Genomic DNA, 12,833 nt, shown 5'->3' with positions numbered 1-12,833 from the left:
TTGTTACTGGTTTTTGCAGACCTATCCCTAGTATCTGTAGGGCATGGGGCAAGAACGCAAATGGAATACGCCGATTGTTTACAATTATGTGTGACTCTTTCTTCCACTCCTCTTGTCCTTCTGCTGAGTCTGCGACTCTTCCCATCAACTTGTAAGGTCTATTTCCCCTATCTTGAATCTCTATTGACCTTGCCACTTGCTTTACCTAAGAGAACTGGCAGGAGTGACATTTTGTGAGTTTCAAAGCCAGCCTTAAAAGACCATGCACTTTCCACGTTAACTCCCTTCAAATGCAGCCCTCAGACTGTCCTTTGAAGAAGTCTCCATGGATACAAGAGGTCACCTGGAGAAGCAGCAGCCAGGACCCACTGTAGCCATTATGGTCCTTCTAGCTCAGATAACCCTGCAGCTGAACACAGCCACATGCATGAGCCTGGGCAATATGACCAGAGAAACCACTCACTAGACCCATGAAATAATGACCAATATTAAGTCACTGTTGTTTCAGGCTTCTGAGGCTTGCAGTAGTTTGTTTCACAGCAAAGGCACATGTGTCATCTAAATATTTTAAGAGACACACGGCCAGCGCCGCAGCTCACTAGGCTAATCTGCCACCTGCAGTGCCAGTACCCTGGGTTCTAGTCCCGGTTGCTCCTCTTCCAGTCCAGCTCTCTGCTGTGGCCCGGAAGGCAGTGGAGGATGGCCCAAGTGCTTGGGCCCTGCACCCGCGTGGGAGACCAGGAGGAAGCACCTGGCTCCTGCCTTCGGATCGGCGCAGCGTGCCAGCAGTGGCGGCCATTTAGGGGGTGAACCAACGGAAGGAAGACCTTTCTCTCTGTCTCTCTCATTGTCTAAGAGAGAGACACTTACAATATGCCTTCAGAAAGACCTGGAAGGACAAGCACGAATTCTTGAACCCCTTGAAACTCGACGATGCAGCTCTCATAGGGATGAAGCTCTAGAAGGGACCCACACAGGCCCTGGGAGGGGGTTTGGGCCACCTGGCAGGAATTCCAGGATGTAGAAAAGAGTCTGTGGGGCTGAGTGAGGGAGAGCATAGCCAGAGGAGGGCCAAAGTGGGGTGCTCTGCAATGAGCCGCCCAATTCTAGGGGGAGAGCTGTTCAGATAAAGGAACAGAAATATACACTGCACCAATCTAAACTCTTTTCCCCCTTTCATAATCCCATATACAATTTCATATGGAAGATAGTCGTTAGGTAGAAAATTTGTATACAAATATGTATCCATGAACTTTAAATAAAACCTTTCATTACAAAAATGAGAAGGTCCCAAAATTCCTATTGAATTTCAACTCTCTTCCAAATACCATACAATTGCTGGCTACCACTCCAACTAGCACAAATATATGCACCAAATGATTTCTTTTAAAAAAGGCAGCCAATATTTTAATGACATTCTGGGTAATTTTCATACTGTAATTAATGCCAAAATACTTTTCTGTTTAAAGTAATGAAAACCCAATGAGTTTCAGCTAAATATGAATGAATTGCCTCTAAAAAGTACAAATCTGCATAAATGTAGATACACATCTTACAGTTTGGTCACATGTGTGGTTCCTCCAGGTTTAAAAATAACCCCAGCTATGTGTCTGGACTAGACTTTCAATGAAAACGTCAAACAGCTTTTTGTACTCATGTAAATGAACAACATGCACACATCCCAGTTTCTCTAACACTTCAACCCGTTCCCTCTCCCCCTCCCCCAGCTATTTACAAACCTCTCCTCTCAAAAGCTAGGGAAAAACGTTGGTTTAGAAGTCTGATTAATTTCAAATTGGCTGAATTCATTTGTTTTTCCAGAACTAATTCAGTTGTCTCTCATTACATTTCTATCTATTGCTACTATTTTACCTTAATATTTAATATGAAGATATGCTAGGACATACAAAAATCTTCTTTTGGTTCATATTTATCGTCTGTCAGCCACAGAATGGCTCTGCTGCATGACACCTCAGGGACACAGGTCACACAAGCCTCAGTCTCACACAATATTTACAGTCACACAGGGGAGTCCTCACGCGCAGTGTTACACAAGCGCATTGTTTTCTGGCCTCCTTCCCAAACATCCCCCATCCCTCAGCCCTCACACATATCCTTCCCCACCTCCTCAGTTTTCATGAAGGTACCGGGGAAATGTGCAAGGTCAGCTCTGACCTCGGTCCTGATCCAAAGGTGGGAGAGATCCATCACTCACACAGCATTTGGAAAGGAGCCCACGGGGTGAGCAAACTCCAGCTTTGGCCTCGCAATTCATCATTCCCCACTCACAACCAGGCATGGGGCTGCTCTTCGTGCAGGGAACTGTTCTTTGAAATTGCAAGGGACCAGAGCTGTCAAGGCACCAAAAGGCCTTTCCCCTACTAAGCTCCGTGGAGAACACCAGACAGTTTTACTGTGATGAAAGAAACACGATGACGAGGGAATGCTGGGAAAGTTCAAACTGTGTCCTCTCAAGTCACTACAAGGTTAGTTGTTAGGCGGTCTGTGGCCACCTTATGCCCTAGACGGATACCAGCCTGACTTTTCAGGTTTAATCAGGGCTCAGAGGAGAGGGTATTATTATTAAAGATGATGATGATCAAATCACTAGCATTGAGCATTTCCTGTTTTCAAGGAATATGGCATCATCATCAACTCCAGAGTCTGAGCAGTGGGTTTTGAATGGCCACAGTATCAGGCAAAAACGATGTGACCTTACTTAGCGCTCCTTGTCTCAGTTTCCTCATCTGTAAAATGGGACTAATAGCACCCTAGAGAATTTTCATGCAAATTAAAAGGAGTAAATATATGTCAAGTCCTTATAACAGAGTTAGGCATACTGCCATATAAATACAGGATGCATTTGAATTTCAGATAAACAACTAATTTTTAGAATAAGCATGTACCAAATAATGCGTGAGACATATTTACACCAAAAGAGTATTTGCAGATCAGCAATTCCAATTTCGCTGAGCATCCTGTGTGTACGTATTCAGCCAAACCTGTGAGTCATACCGATGAACGTGTGCTGCTACAATTCCATGAACACTTGTGAGGCCGGATGCTTCAGAGCTCATAGACTTTCAGATCTTGGAAAGGAAATCAAGGGCCTATACCACAGATGGCATACGACCTTGGCACTGTCTGGAGTTGCATTTCTGAAGCAGTACGTTAATGTTTTTACAGAGAAACAAGTGCATATTCTCACAAGCGGGGTCAAGTCTAGAACAGCCTCACATCATTTAAGATCTGGTTTGCCATCAAAACAATGCAGTTCAGTTCTGATCTTGCCAGATGGGAGTTACAATGTTTTCGGGGTGTGGGCTTAAGGATTTCCTCACTGCGGACCTGAATTACCACGGCGATCGTTATTATTTCATTCTCACAACTCCTGTGACAAGTGGGAAATGTTATTCTCATTTGACAGATGGTGAAACTGAGGTTTTGGATGGTTATGGACTTAGCCCAGGATCATGAGGCTTGTCAGTGGCCAGACCATGCTTCAAACCCAAGCCAGCATGTCCGCTCTTACCCATTATCTTTAGTATGCCCCTCCCTTGCTTCTTCTCATTCTTTGTATGGCCCCCTATTTTAAAAAAGGGATTCGGATGAGGGAACACAGAGAGCAGGGAAAGGACAATTATGGAGGGGCAGCATCTCAAACGGTTGGCACCTGCTCAGAAATGGTCGAGAAGGCGATCAAAGGCTTCCACGCTCTGACTTTCAACATGCACACCCCCACCTGCCCACGAGCTCTTGTTGAAGGCCCTGGCTAGGCTGCCGTGTGTACTCAACAGCTGCGCCACAGACCCCACGGGCATACTGAGACTCACGTTACACTAAAGAGGGCTGTATCCTTGGTGAGCCTGTCATTATGGACACAGCACAACCAGCAATTTTTTTTTCAACATTAGGAAGCCAGTTGACAATGTGAAAATTAAAAACAGGACAGCACAGCCAAACACATTAGCTGGCAGAAAGTGACATCAAACGTTAGTCTGCGAGTTTCACTCTGGCATTATTATGATTTATGATAAACACAATTCATGAACTAAGTAGCCCTCCCCCATGTAAATAGAGTTGTCCAGACACAAATCCAAAGTTTGTCCGTTCAAAAATTTCAATTTCGCACCCACCTGTAAGAACCCCTACCACAGCAAAAGCACCAGGTGACAGGAAACTTAAGACATGTCTGCTGATAGTCCCACCTGGCCCCTCACTCTGCTTCAAGACATCCTCTCTCAAGCAGAGCAAAGTGCGAGTTAACTGCCTGAGACAGGAGCAGAGATCCTGGGAATTCCCAAACCAGCACAGAAGAAAAGATCACTATCGAGGGTGAGAAGAAAGTGAAACGGGGGCTGGCATTTGACATAGTGAGTAAGATGCCGCTAGAGATGCCCACATCTTTTAATGGAGTGCCCTGGGATCCGGTCCTGGCTTTGTTTCAAATCCTAGCTTCCTGTTAATGCGTGTCCTGGGAGGCAGCCGGCGATGGCTCCAGTACTTGGGTCCCTGCCACCCACGTGGGAGACCCAGATAGAGTTCTGACTTCAGGAACTTCACTACTGGCTGTAGGCATTAGGGGAGTGAACCAGAGGGCAGGAGATCACTGTCTTTCCGTCTTTCAAACAAACTAAATAAACTTTGTCAAAGAGTTGAAATTGCTGTCTAGTCATTGAACTCTAGTAGCTCTAGAGCTATAATAAAAGAACAAAGGATTAGGGCCAAAGAGTTGCCTGGCATGGCTCATGACACCAAGGAGAACGTGGAAAGGAGTCAGATAGGGATTTTTAGTCCAGCTCTGCCACCCACTCAGGATGACCACGGGCAAATATGAGGGTTTTGTGAGATGGTACCTGTATGCTACTTAACACACACCATCATTATCACTTAAGAATGAGAGAATTCTAATAACATCACCTCACCTATTACCTTTGTACATAAGCTCTCTCTCCTCTTTCCTATCTCAATAAATGCCACAGCCAGCCACTGCCTGGAATCCAAGCATCATCCTTGAACATCCACTTTTTCTCCCAGCTCCAGTCTAATCCTGCAGCCTGCCCTGTATCTTACAGCTTCCACATTCTCCCTCATCATCTCGTGAGCTCAAGACAGCCTCCCGTCTCACCTGGCTTACGGGAAGAAGCTCCTATCTGGGAGCCCTTCTTCCATGCTTGCTCCTCCCATCTCTTGTGCACCCAGAAATCTCCCTCTAACCTCTCTCTCTCCAGAGAGAGCTCTTTAAATGCTTCTAAGGTGTGCTGCGTCCTTCAAGCCTTCCAGACACTCTTGAGCACACACAAGTGAAACCCAGACTCATGACACCTGGGCCCCTACTGACCCTATCTCCTGCACCTACCCTTACCTTCCAAGCGCCAATCTTTGCTCCAGCTATTCCCACTCACCTCTACCCTCTCACCCTTACCCTCACCCGGGAAGCCATTGCTTAAGTCTTCACATAGCAGTTCCCTTCTCATCCTTCAGGGCCAATTCTAGTTCACTTCCAGAGACTTTCCAATCTAACCATTTTGTCCCTTGCTACCACAGTATTCTAGTCGTTTAAACTTCTGCATAACATGTACCACTGCATGATATTTTTCCTGTGAACTGATAGCCTTGTGTGCTTGTTGATTTTTTTTTTTTTTTTTTTTGGACAGGCAAAATTAGACAGTGAGAGAGAGAGAAAGGTCTTCCTTCTGTTGGTTCACCCCCCAAATGGCCGCTACGGCTGGCGAGTATGCCGATCCGAAGCCAGGAGCCAGGTGCTTCTCCTGGTCTCCCATGCGGGTGCAGGGGCCAAGGACCTGGGCCATCCTCCACTGCCTTCCCGGGCCACAGCAGAGAGCTAGACTGGAAGAGGAGCAACTGGGACAGAATCCAGCGCCCCGACCGGGACTAGAACCCGGGGTGCCGGCGCCGCAGGTGGAGGATTAGCCTAGTGAGCCGCGGCGCCGGCCAGTTTTTGATGGTCTTTCTTCCCCTAGCTGGCTCACTGGTAGATTCTGAAACCCTACTCAGTGCCTGGCATGCAATCAATACTACTGAATTCATCCATTCACCTCTTCTGCTAAGGCCAAGAGGAAAGTGAAGAGGCCTCCTGCTTCCCCTCCGACTTTGCCTTTGAAAAATGCACTAGCACCCCGGCCCACTTCAAGAACGGGTGTGGGCGCAGGAATCCGGCTCCTAGAAATCCAAGTGCGAGCACTGCTTTCTCGAGGGTAACCTAATAGCCGTGGCAACACGGAGGCAATTTCAAACCCTCGTCTTCACCTTCAGCTCCCCGCTGATACACAGCCTGCGCGCCTGAAGAGAAGTTTTGCTTGGGAACGTGGAGAAGGACCCAGACAGACTGCAAGCAATAGCGTAAGCTTGGATTTACCAAAGATCCCTGCTCAGAGGCAAACAGGTCAAACTCATTGACCACAAGATACACAAGGCTGCTTAAGACAAATAGGAATGTGTGGCTGGCTGAGCCCCAGGACTGCCGAAGGTCTTTGCCTCTGGGTCTGAGGAGAGACCGTTCAGCCTTGCTAGCCCTGTTCCCATTTCCTTATAACAATGCTGGTAACGCCACACAGCTGGGTGTTTGCAAGGAAAAGAAAACAGGAAACCTAAGCTCCACTACTTCACACCGAAACTTGAAAGTAAACTTAACATTTCTTCAAAATTCCATTTCATACTTGGTAAGCCTCAAGCAAACACCATACTAAAAATACCACCTGTTTGCTCCTGCACTCCCCCAAGGCACAGGGATTATGGGTGGAAAAGACTTACCAGCCTCGATGCATTCTGGCTTCAGGCAGTACTCCTGTTTAGCTTGAAAACTTAGGAGACCTTGACTCACTGAAAAGAGAGACCGAAATAAACGACTGAATTGTGGCAGACCACCATGGCTAAAGCACCACCAGACACACGTGCGAGACATCTGCTAGCACTTCATCCGCCCCGGTATTGGCACAGTATTCAAAATCCCAACTGGCTTAACACCCCAGACTCAGACTCTGACCACTAGCTAGGGAGCCTTCCTAAGACTCGTGGTTGCTCTGACATGCAGCTCTCTTGTATGTAAGCCTAGCACGTGAGTGGGCACAACCAGACCAGCGCACCTGAGATCCCTTGCTCCCAAGAGCTGTTGGGGAGGAACCGCCACAGCGCCCTCCACCTGCTGGCTCTGAAGCCCTGGGGGTGGGATGCAGCTTTATCAAGTTCCCCCAGGGGATGCTGACGCTCAGACCAGAGAAGCACTGGGCAGGATGATCATGTCAGTCTCCTCCATCTCCAAGGATCTGTGCCCTACGTCTGCTACTTTCAGCCTTTATGCCTAGAGCCACATCCCTGTCTTTATGATGGGAAAACTGAAACTTTTAAAACTATGTCATCTGGAACAAAGCCAGAGTGCAAAGAGAAAGCCAGCATGGGTGGCATTTAGAGTTCTGAATCTTACCGAAACCATCCATACAGACAGGGCCAAAAGAGAGGGGAAAGGATGAAACCATACTGTTTACCACACGCTCATCTAGCAATAGACTCATTACGTGCCTGCTCCAGACTCCACACTCTCCTCCCACCAGGCCCCGCCCAGCTACCAGACCTATGCAGCTTTGTGCACCCAGCTTCCAGCTGCTTCCAAACAAAAAATCCTGTACAATCAGAATAGCTTTTTACCAACGGCTTCATTTCCCCATCTGGCTAGCAACATTATCTAAATGGAATTCTGCAGAAAGACAGAAGGGCGCCCTACGTGTGAACTCCAGGTAGCACCTGGGCATTAGCAGATGGGAATTGAAGATATCAGAAATACTCCTGGTAGCCTAGGAGATTATGAAGGATTCATTAGTGCTGTTCTCTGCGAGAGTCAAAACAAGAAGTCAAGTGCAGATGTGGCCTTGGGGAGAAGGATGATGGAGGGGGATGAATGGGAACCAAGGCCCTTCGTGACATCCTCAAGCAAGAAGCAGAGTCAGAAAACTTGGTGCTCACTCTGTGTCTCCCATAGAGGGAAGACCAGTGCAGCGAGTGTTATTACTTATTACCCCACATTCTAAGAGAAGTCTCCTCTTTGTTCTTTCTCTCCTGCCATCCTCCAAATGGCCTTTTGACCCGTGTTACATTATAGACTCAAGAAAATTGCCCACGGAACATCTCAGGCTTATTTTTAAGAAAAAGCATTTCTGGGGGGCCCAGCGCCATGGCCTAGTGGGTAAAGCCGCCGCCTGCAATCCTGGCTGCTCCACTTCTGATCCAGCTCTCTGCTATTGCCTGGGAGAGCAGTAGAAGATGGCTCAAGTCCTTGGGCCCCTGCACCTGCATGGGAGACCCAGAAGAAGCTCCTGGATCCTGGCCCCTGACTTCAGATCAGCACAGCTCTGGCTGTTGTGGCCAATTGGGAAGTGAACCAGCAGATGGAAGGCTCTCTCTCTCTAACTCTGACTTTCAAATAAATAAATAATTTTTTGAAAAAAAGAAAATATTTCAATAAAAAATGTTACTTTTTATGGTAATGAGCTTTAAAATACTTAAATACAGTTTGGTTTATCATTTAGATTTCACTATAACCAGTATAAATGCCCTCAGAATACAATGGAGTCATCCACAGTTCAAGAGCCTGAGAATGACCATAAAGCAGGGGTCAGCAAACTGGCCCATGGGCGAAAGCCAGGTCACTGCCTGTTCATTTCTGCACAGCCCAGGAGCTGTGAATGGCTTTTACATTTTTTTCATAGTTGGGAAATACCAAAAGAAAAATACTATTCACGACGTGAACATTATATGAAATTCAAACTTCAGGGTACAGAAATCAAATTTTATTGGCTCACAGCCATGTCAATTTGTGTCCATATTGCTTAGAACTACTTTCATGCTACAGCAGAGTTGAGGAAGTGCAACATAGACTGCATGGCCCACAGAGCTCAGCACACAAGGGCACATGATAATGTTCGTGGAAAATGGAATTGAAAGGTAAGTTTATCTTGGCTCAAAAATATTTTTAAATCTATGCATAATTTTTCATAATTGGGATTTTCATGAGCTCTTTGAAGATCCCTCATGTAGATGAATTTCAAAAAAAATTTTTGTGCCCAAACATATTTTTTAGTTCCATTTTCTACAACTTTTTAAAGTGTCCTCATATTTACTATCTGGACCTTGAGAAAAAAAAAAATCTGCTTACCACTGCATCTGAGAAATGGATTGTGAAAAGGAAAGGGAGGAAAAAGAGAAATAGAAAAGACACTTGAAAATTAAATGGCTTGGGACCGGCGCTGTGACGTAGTGGGCTAAGCCTCCGCCTTTGGGCGCCAGTTCGAGTCCTGGCTGCTCCTCTTATGATCCAGCTCTCTGCTATGGCCTGGGACAGCAGTAGGAGATGGCCCAAGTCCTTGGGCCCCTGCACCCATGTGGGAGACCCTGAAGAAGCTCCTGGCTCCTGAGTTTGGATCAGCCCAGCTCTACCCATTTCGGCCATTTGGGGAGTGAAATAGCAGGTGGAAGAACTTTCTCTCTGTCTCTCCCTCTCTCTGTCCATAACTCTACCTCTCAAGTAAATAAATAAAATCTTAAAAAAAAAGGAAAGAAAAATAACTGGCTTTAGGCATATTTGCACACGTGTCATTTTACATTCCAGAACTCTAGGTTCTTTGAAACTACCCCAGGCCACAGACAATCGTTCTTATTTCCAGAAGCCTGAGGTCTGGAAGAAAGACTATCCCAGAGCTCCAATCACAAAGAAGAGACAAGGAAGGATGCTAGAAATTCCAGACACGTGACTGAACTTAGGCAGAAACTATAGCACAAAGTCAACCAGGAGGCAGCACGAAGAAAAGAGGACCCTAATTAGAATATTGTCATAAAGAGCATCACCAGACAGATTCCTGGAGATTCTCAGACAAGGACTTTGGGAGGTACAGAGTAGAGGCGAGGGAAGAGCCCGAGGACAGGCAGTGAGGAGGGTCAGGGTATGGAGACGAGTCTGAAATAGCACAGAAATATTGCACAAAGATAAGCGTCCCTAAATCCAAGTGCACGTGACCACCTGAAGCAATGTTTCTCAGGCTTGCATTTGCAAAACAATCCTGCGGGGACCTTGTGAAAATATAGATTGTGGGGCCGCCATTGTGGTGCAGTGGGTTAAGCCACGACCTGCAACACCAGCATCCCATATGAGTTTCCCAATGGCTTTCAGTTGAGTCCCAGCTGCTCCACTTCTGATCCAGCTCCCTGCTAATGGCCTGAGAAAGAGAAAACAGATCTGTTCTCTCTGCTGCAAGCCTTCTTATCCATAATCACATGGCTTCGCAGGGTGAATCTGACTTTGCTCTGCAAACTTCAGCACTGTTTCCAACGACTCATTTTCTATCAAAGAACAAAGATTTGCTGCCATGGAGAGTCTCCCCAACTAATAGGCCATGGCCGCAGAGTGTAACCCTGCTTTCATGATTTCAAACATGTCACGCAGTGGTAACATCACTAAGAAGGCTACACATTTTTACATAAACAATAATCATTTGGATTTTTAAATTGGGGAGTGTTTGCAAAGCTTAACCTTGTAGTCATTTTCCACATACTATGTGGTCCCTTGGCGTGCCCGTAGAATTTTTGTCCAGTTTTGGATTTCAGGAGAGGACACTTGTCACAACTCCAAGTGCTGAGAACTCGCACAACAGTGTTCAAGAGACGCAAATGCAGTCGCAGGAGCAGGAGGTTTAGCTTTACCAGAAAGCAATAAACCCGTCTAATTTCCTAAATCTTCAGCCACAGAAAACATGGAAAGATGGCTTGCTCATTTTAGCAGAGTTTTCAACCACACAACCCTAAGTCTTTTAAAGTGTAATTACTGGTTTTCCTGGCCAAAATAAACATGGCCTCCTGCATCCTGTATATGCCAAGGGATGTTTTCAGGCTTGCTACATTTCAAGCTGCACCCAGCATCTCCTAAGTATAGGGCTGGTTCCTAAGTAACTTTCAAGCTAATGAAATATTATAGGTTGCGTGAGAAAAATAAAAAGGGTAATAGTCAAGGGTTCAGGCAGCCTAAAATTATAGAACAACCCTCACCCCTTTCCAAGACATTTGACTCTTTTTCCTAGGAATACCTTTTATCATCATATATACTCCCTAGGTACATTGTTCTCACCAAGTCATTAAAATAACTGAATAACAATACCTTTCAAATCTTGGGAGGAAAATCTGTTTTCCTTCATACTAATTATTCAATCTACTAGGAAGGCAGTGTTAACATCTCATTAGAGTCACTGTAGTAGGAAGGAACTAAAGAATCCCATTTGGATGCACTTCAAAGGATGGATTTATATTTTGTGGATGAAATGTTGTGATTTGTTTAGGCAAACAATAAAAGTCCAATGGAAAAAAAAAATCCAGCATAATTTTGACCCCCACGTAAAGTCCTTCCTCACAAAATAAATGGAAGTATCTGGCTATGAATTCAGAAACACTTGCTTTTTCTAAAGTAGTACCCAAAAAGGTTTTTGCCCGGTGTTCCCAAAACCCCAGCCACCTCCAACCACTTAATACCCACTTTGCCCTCTGCAGTACATATTCAGTTCTTGACTGTATTTATGCATGTAGCCTCTGAAAGCAAAGCCTTTTTCATTTGCCCATTTGATAGAAACCAAGACTGCATCACCTTCTAACACAAGCAAACAGTCGCACACTTGCATTATGACAAGGCTAGAATAAAGCACAAGGGATTTCTCAGCACATGCCCCGTGCCCCCGGCCTCCAGGGCTCCACTTACCCAGAAAGAGGATCGTGCCAAGCACGAGAGTGCCGCCGATGAATACGACCAGGGCAATTCGAGTGCCTCTGGTGGCCGTCTTTCCAGTTCCCGCATTGCTCCCTGTTTCTGCTTCCATCAGAAGGGCCGTAGAGAGCACACGAGAAGAATCTTAGTCACTTTTCGTGGTCTGGTGGCTGCTCTCAAGAGTCTGTTAAGCGTTGACATCCAAGGCTTCCACTAATGGAAAGCTAAAAAAAAAAAAAAAATCCCACCGGGAAATCTCCCCTCACCACCTTTTCTCCAATAATTCTTCACAAATGAAATGAAATCAAAGAAACCTAAAATATTGGTTGCCTTGGCTTTCCCACTGACTAGACCAAACAAACAGTGGTTGCTTTATCTTGGTGCTCTCCCTCAGTAATGTCCCTCTCAACCGATTGTTTGGCAGGCTCTTCTCTCAAGCGTTCCGAGTATACATGTTTTACTATGTTGCTGAACAGATGTTTTAGCTATTTAAATGTATAGTCACTTGGGGAGGAAAAAACAATTGTCTTTATCAAAACTGGATTCTTGTCAAACCCCCCCAAACCATGATAAGTTAGGTGGTGGGGATTCGCCGGACCCACTTCAAGATCTCAATTAATCACGTAATTCTGCTGCAGTAATCACTGTGCTTGCCTGAATTGTCCTCATCAAAGATAGCCTTTCAGTGTCTGAGTCCCTTTTTAAAGCCTTCTAAGAGTTCCTAGGATATCCTGGAGCATTTTATTTTAGGAACTTTGTGTATGATAGCATGTGCCAAAAATCAGAGTCATAGTCCAGCGCTGTGCAAAGTAGCAATTAAGACAACCTACAGAGGCTGATGGTTTGGACTGGAACTTTTTTTTTAAGGAAGAAGTAAAAGCATTTCCTCTTTGTGGTGCTAAGAATTGTACAAAAGACAGCTAAGTATATGAATTAAGCTTATTAGCCACCACAAAAGATATGGTAAAAGACTTTTCTGCTGCATGTTTTGATGGATAGTGTACCCATGTATTCCGATCTCCAGTCCCCCAGGGGCAGCATCTATTGGTTAGGGTGTTTTTGTGTTTCTGTAAAG

General features: G+C 45.6%; 1 protein-coding gene across 4 annotated transcripts in view; it reads right to left on the bottom strand.

Annotated features, from left to right (window-relative positions):
• The window catches only part of PHEX (phosphate regulating endopeptidase X-linked), a 233,611-nt gene extending 221,169 nt beyond the window's left edge, over positions 1 to 12,442 (bottom strand). The window contains exons 1-2 of one of the 4 annotated variants that reach the window (XM_002719974.6): positions 11,753 to 12,442; positions 6,775 to 6,843 (exon numbers count right to left, since the gene is read on the bottom strand). In XM_002719974.6, the coding sequence (XP_002720020.1) occupies positions 6,775 to 6,843; positions 11,753 to 11,870 (187 nt within the window). In that variant the 5' untranslated portion in view covers positions 11,871 to 12,442. Of the gene's footprint in view, positions 1 to 5,128; positions 5,344 to 6,774; positions 6,844 to 7,106; positions 7,428 to 11,752 lie in introns of those variants that run through there. The other 3 variants (XM_089324706.1, XM_089324703.1, XM_089324704.1) reach the window with 3 other exon arrangements.
• Between the last annotated feature and the right edge of the window lie 391 nt (positions 12,443 to 12,833).

Source organism: Oryctolagus cuniculus, chromosome X (genome assembly GCF_051225735.1).
Source record: "Oryctolagus cuniculus isolate XC-2025 breed Fujian yellow rabbit chromosome X, ASM5122573v1, whole genome shotgun sequence".
Taxonomy (NCBI): Eukaryota; Metazoa; Chordata; class Mammalia; order Lagomorpha; family Leporidae; genus Oryctolagus; species Oryctolagus cuniculus.
The sequence above is the reverse complement of the archived record's forward strand: the minus strand, read 5'-3'. Positions and strand labels throughout refer to the sequence as shown.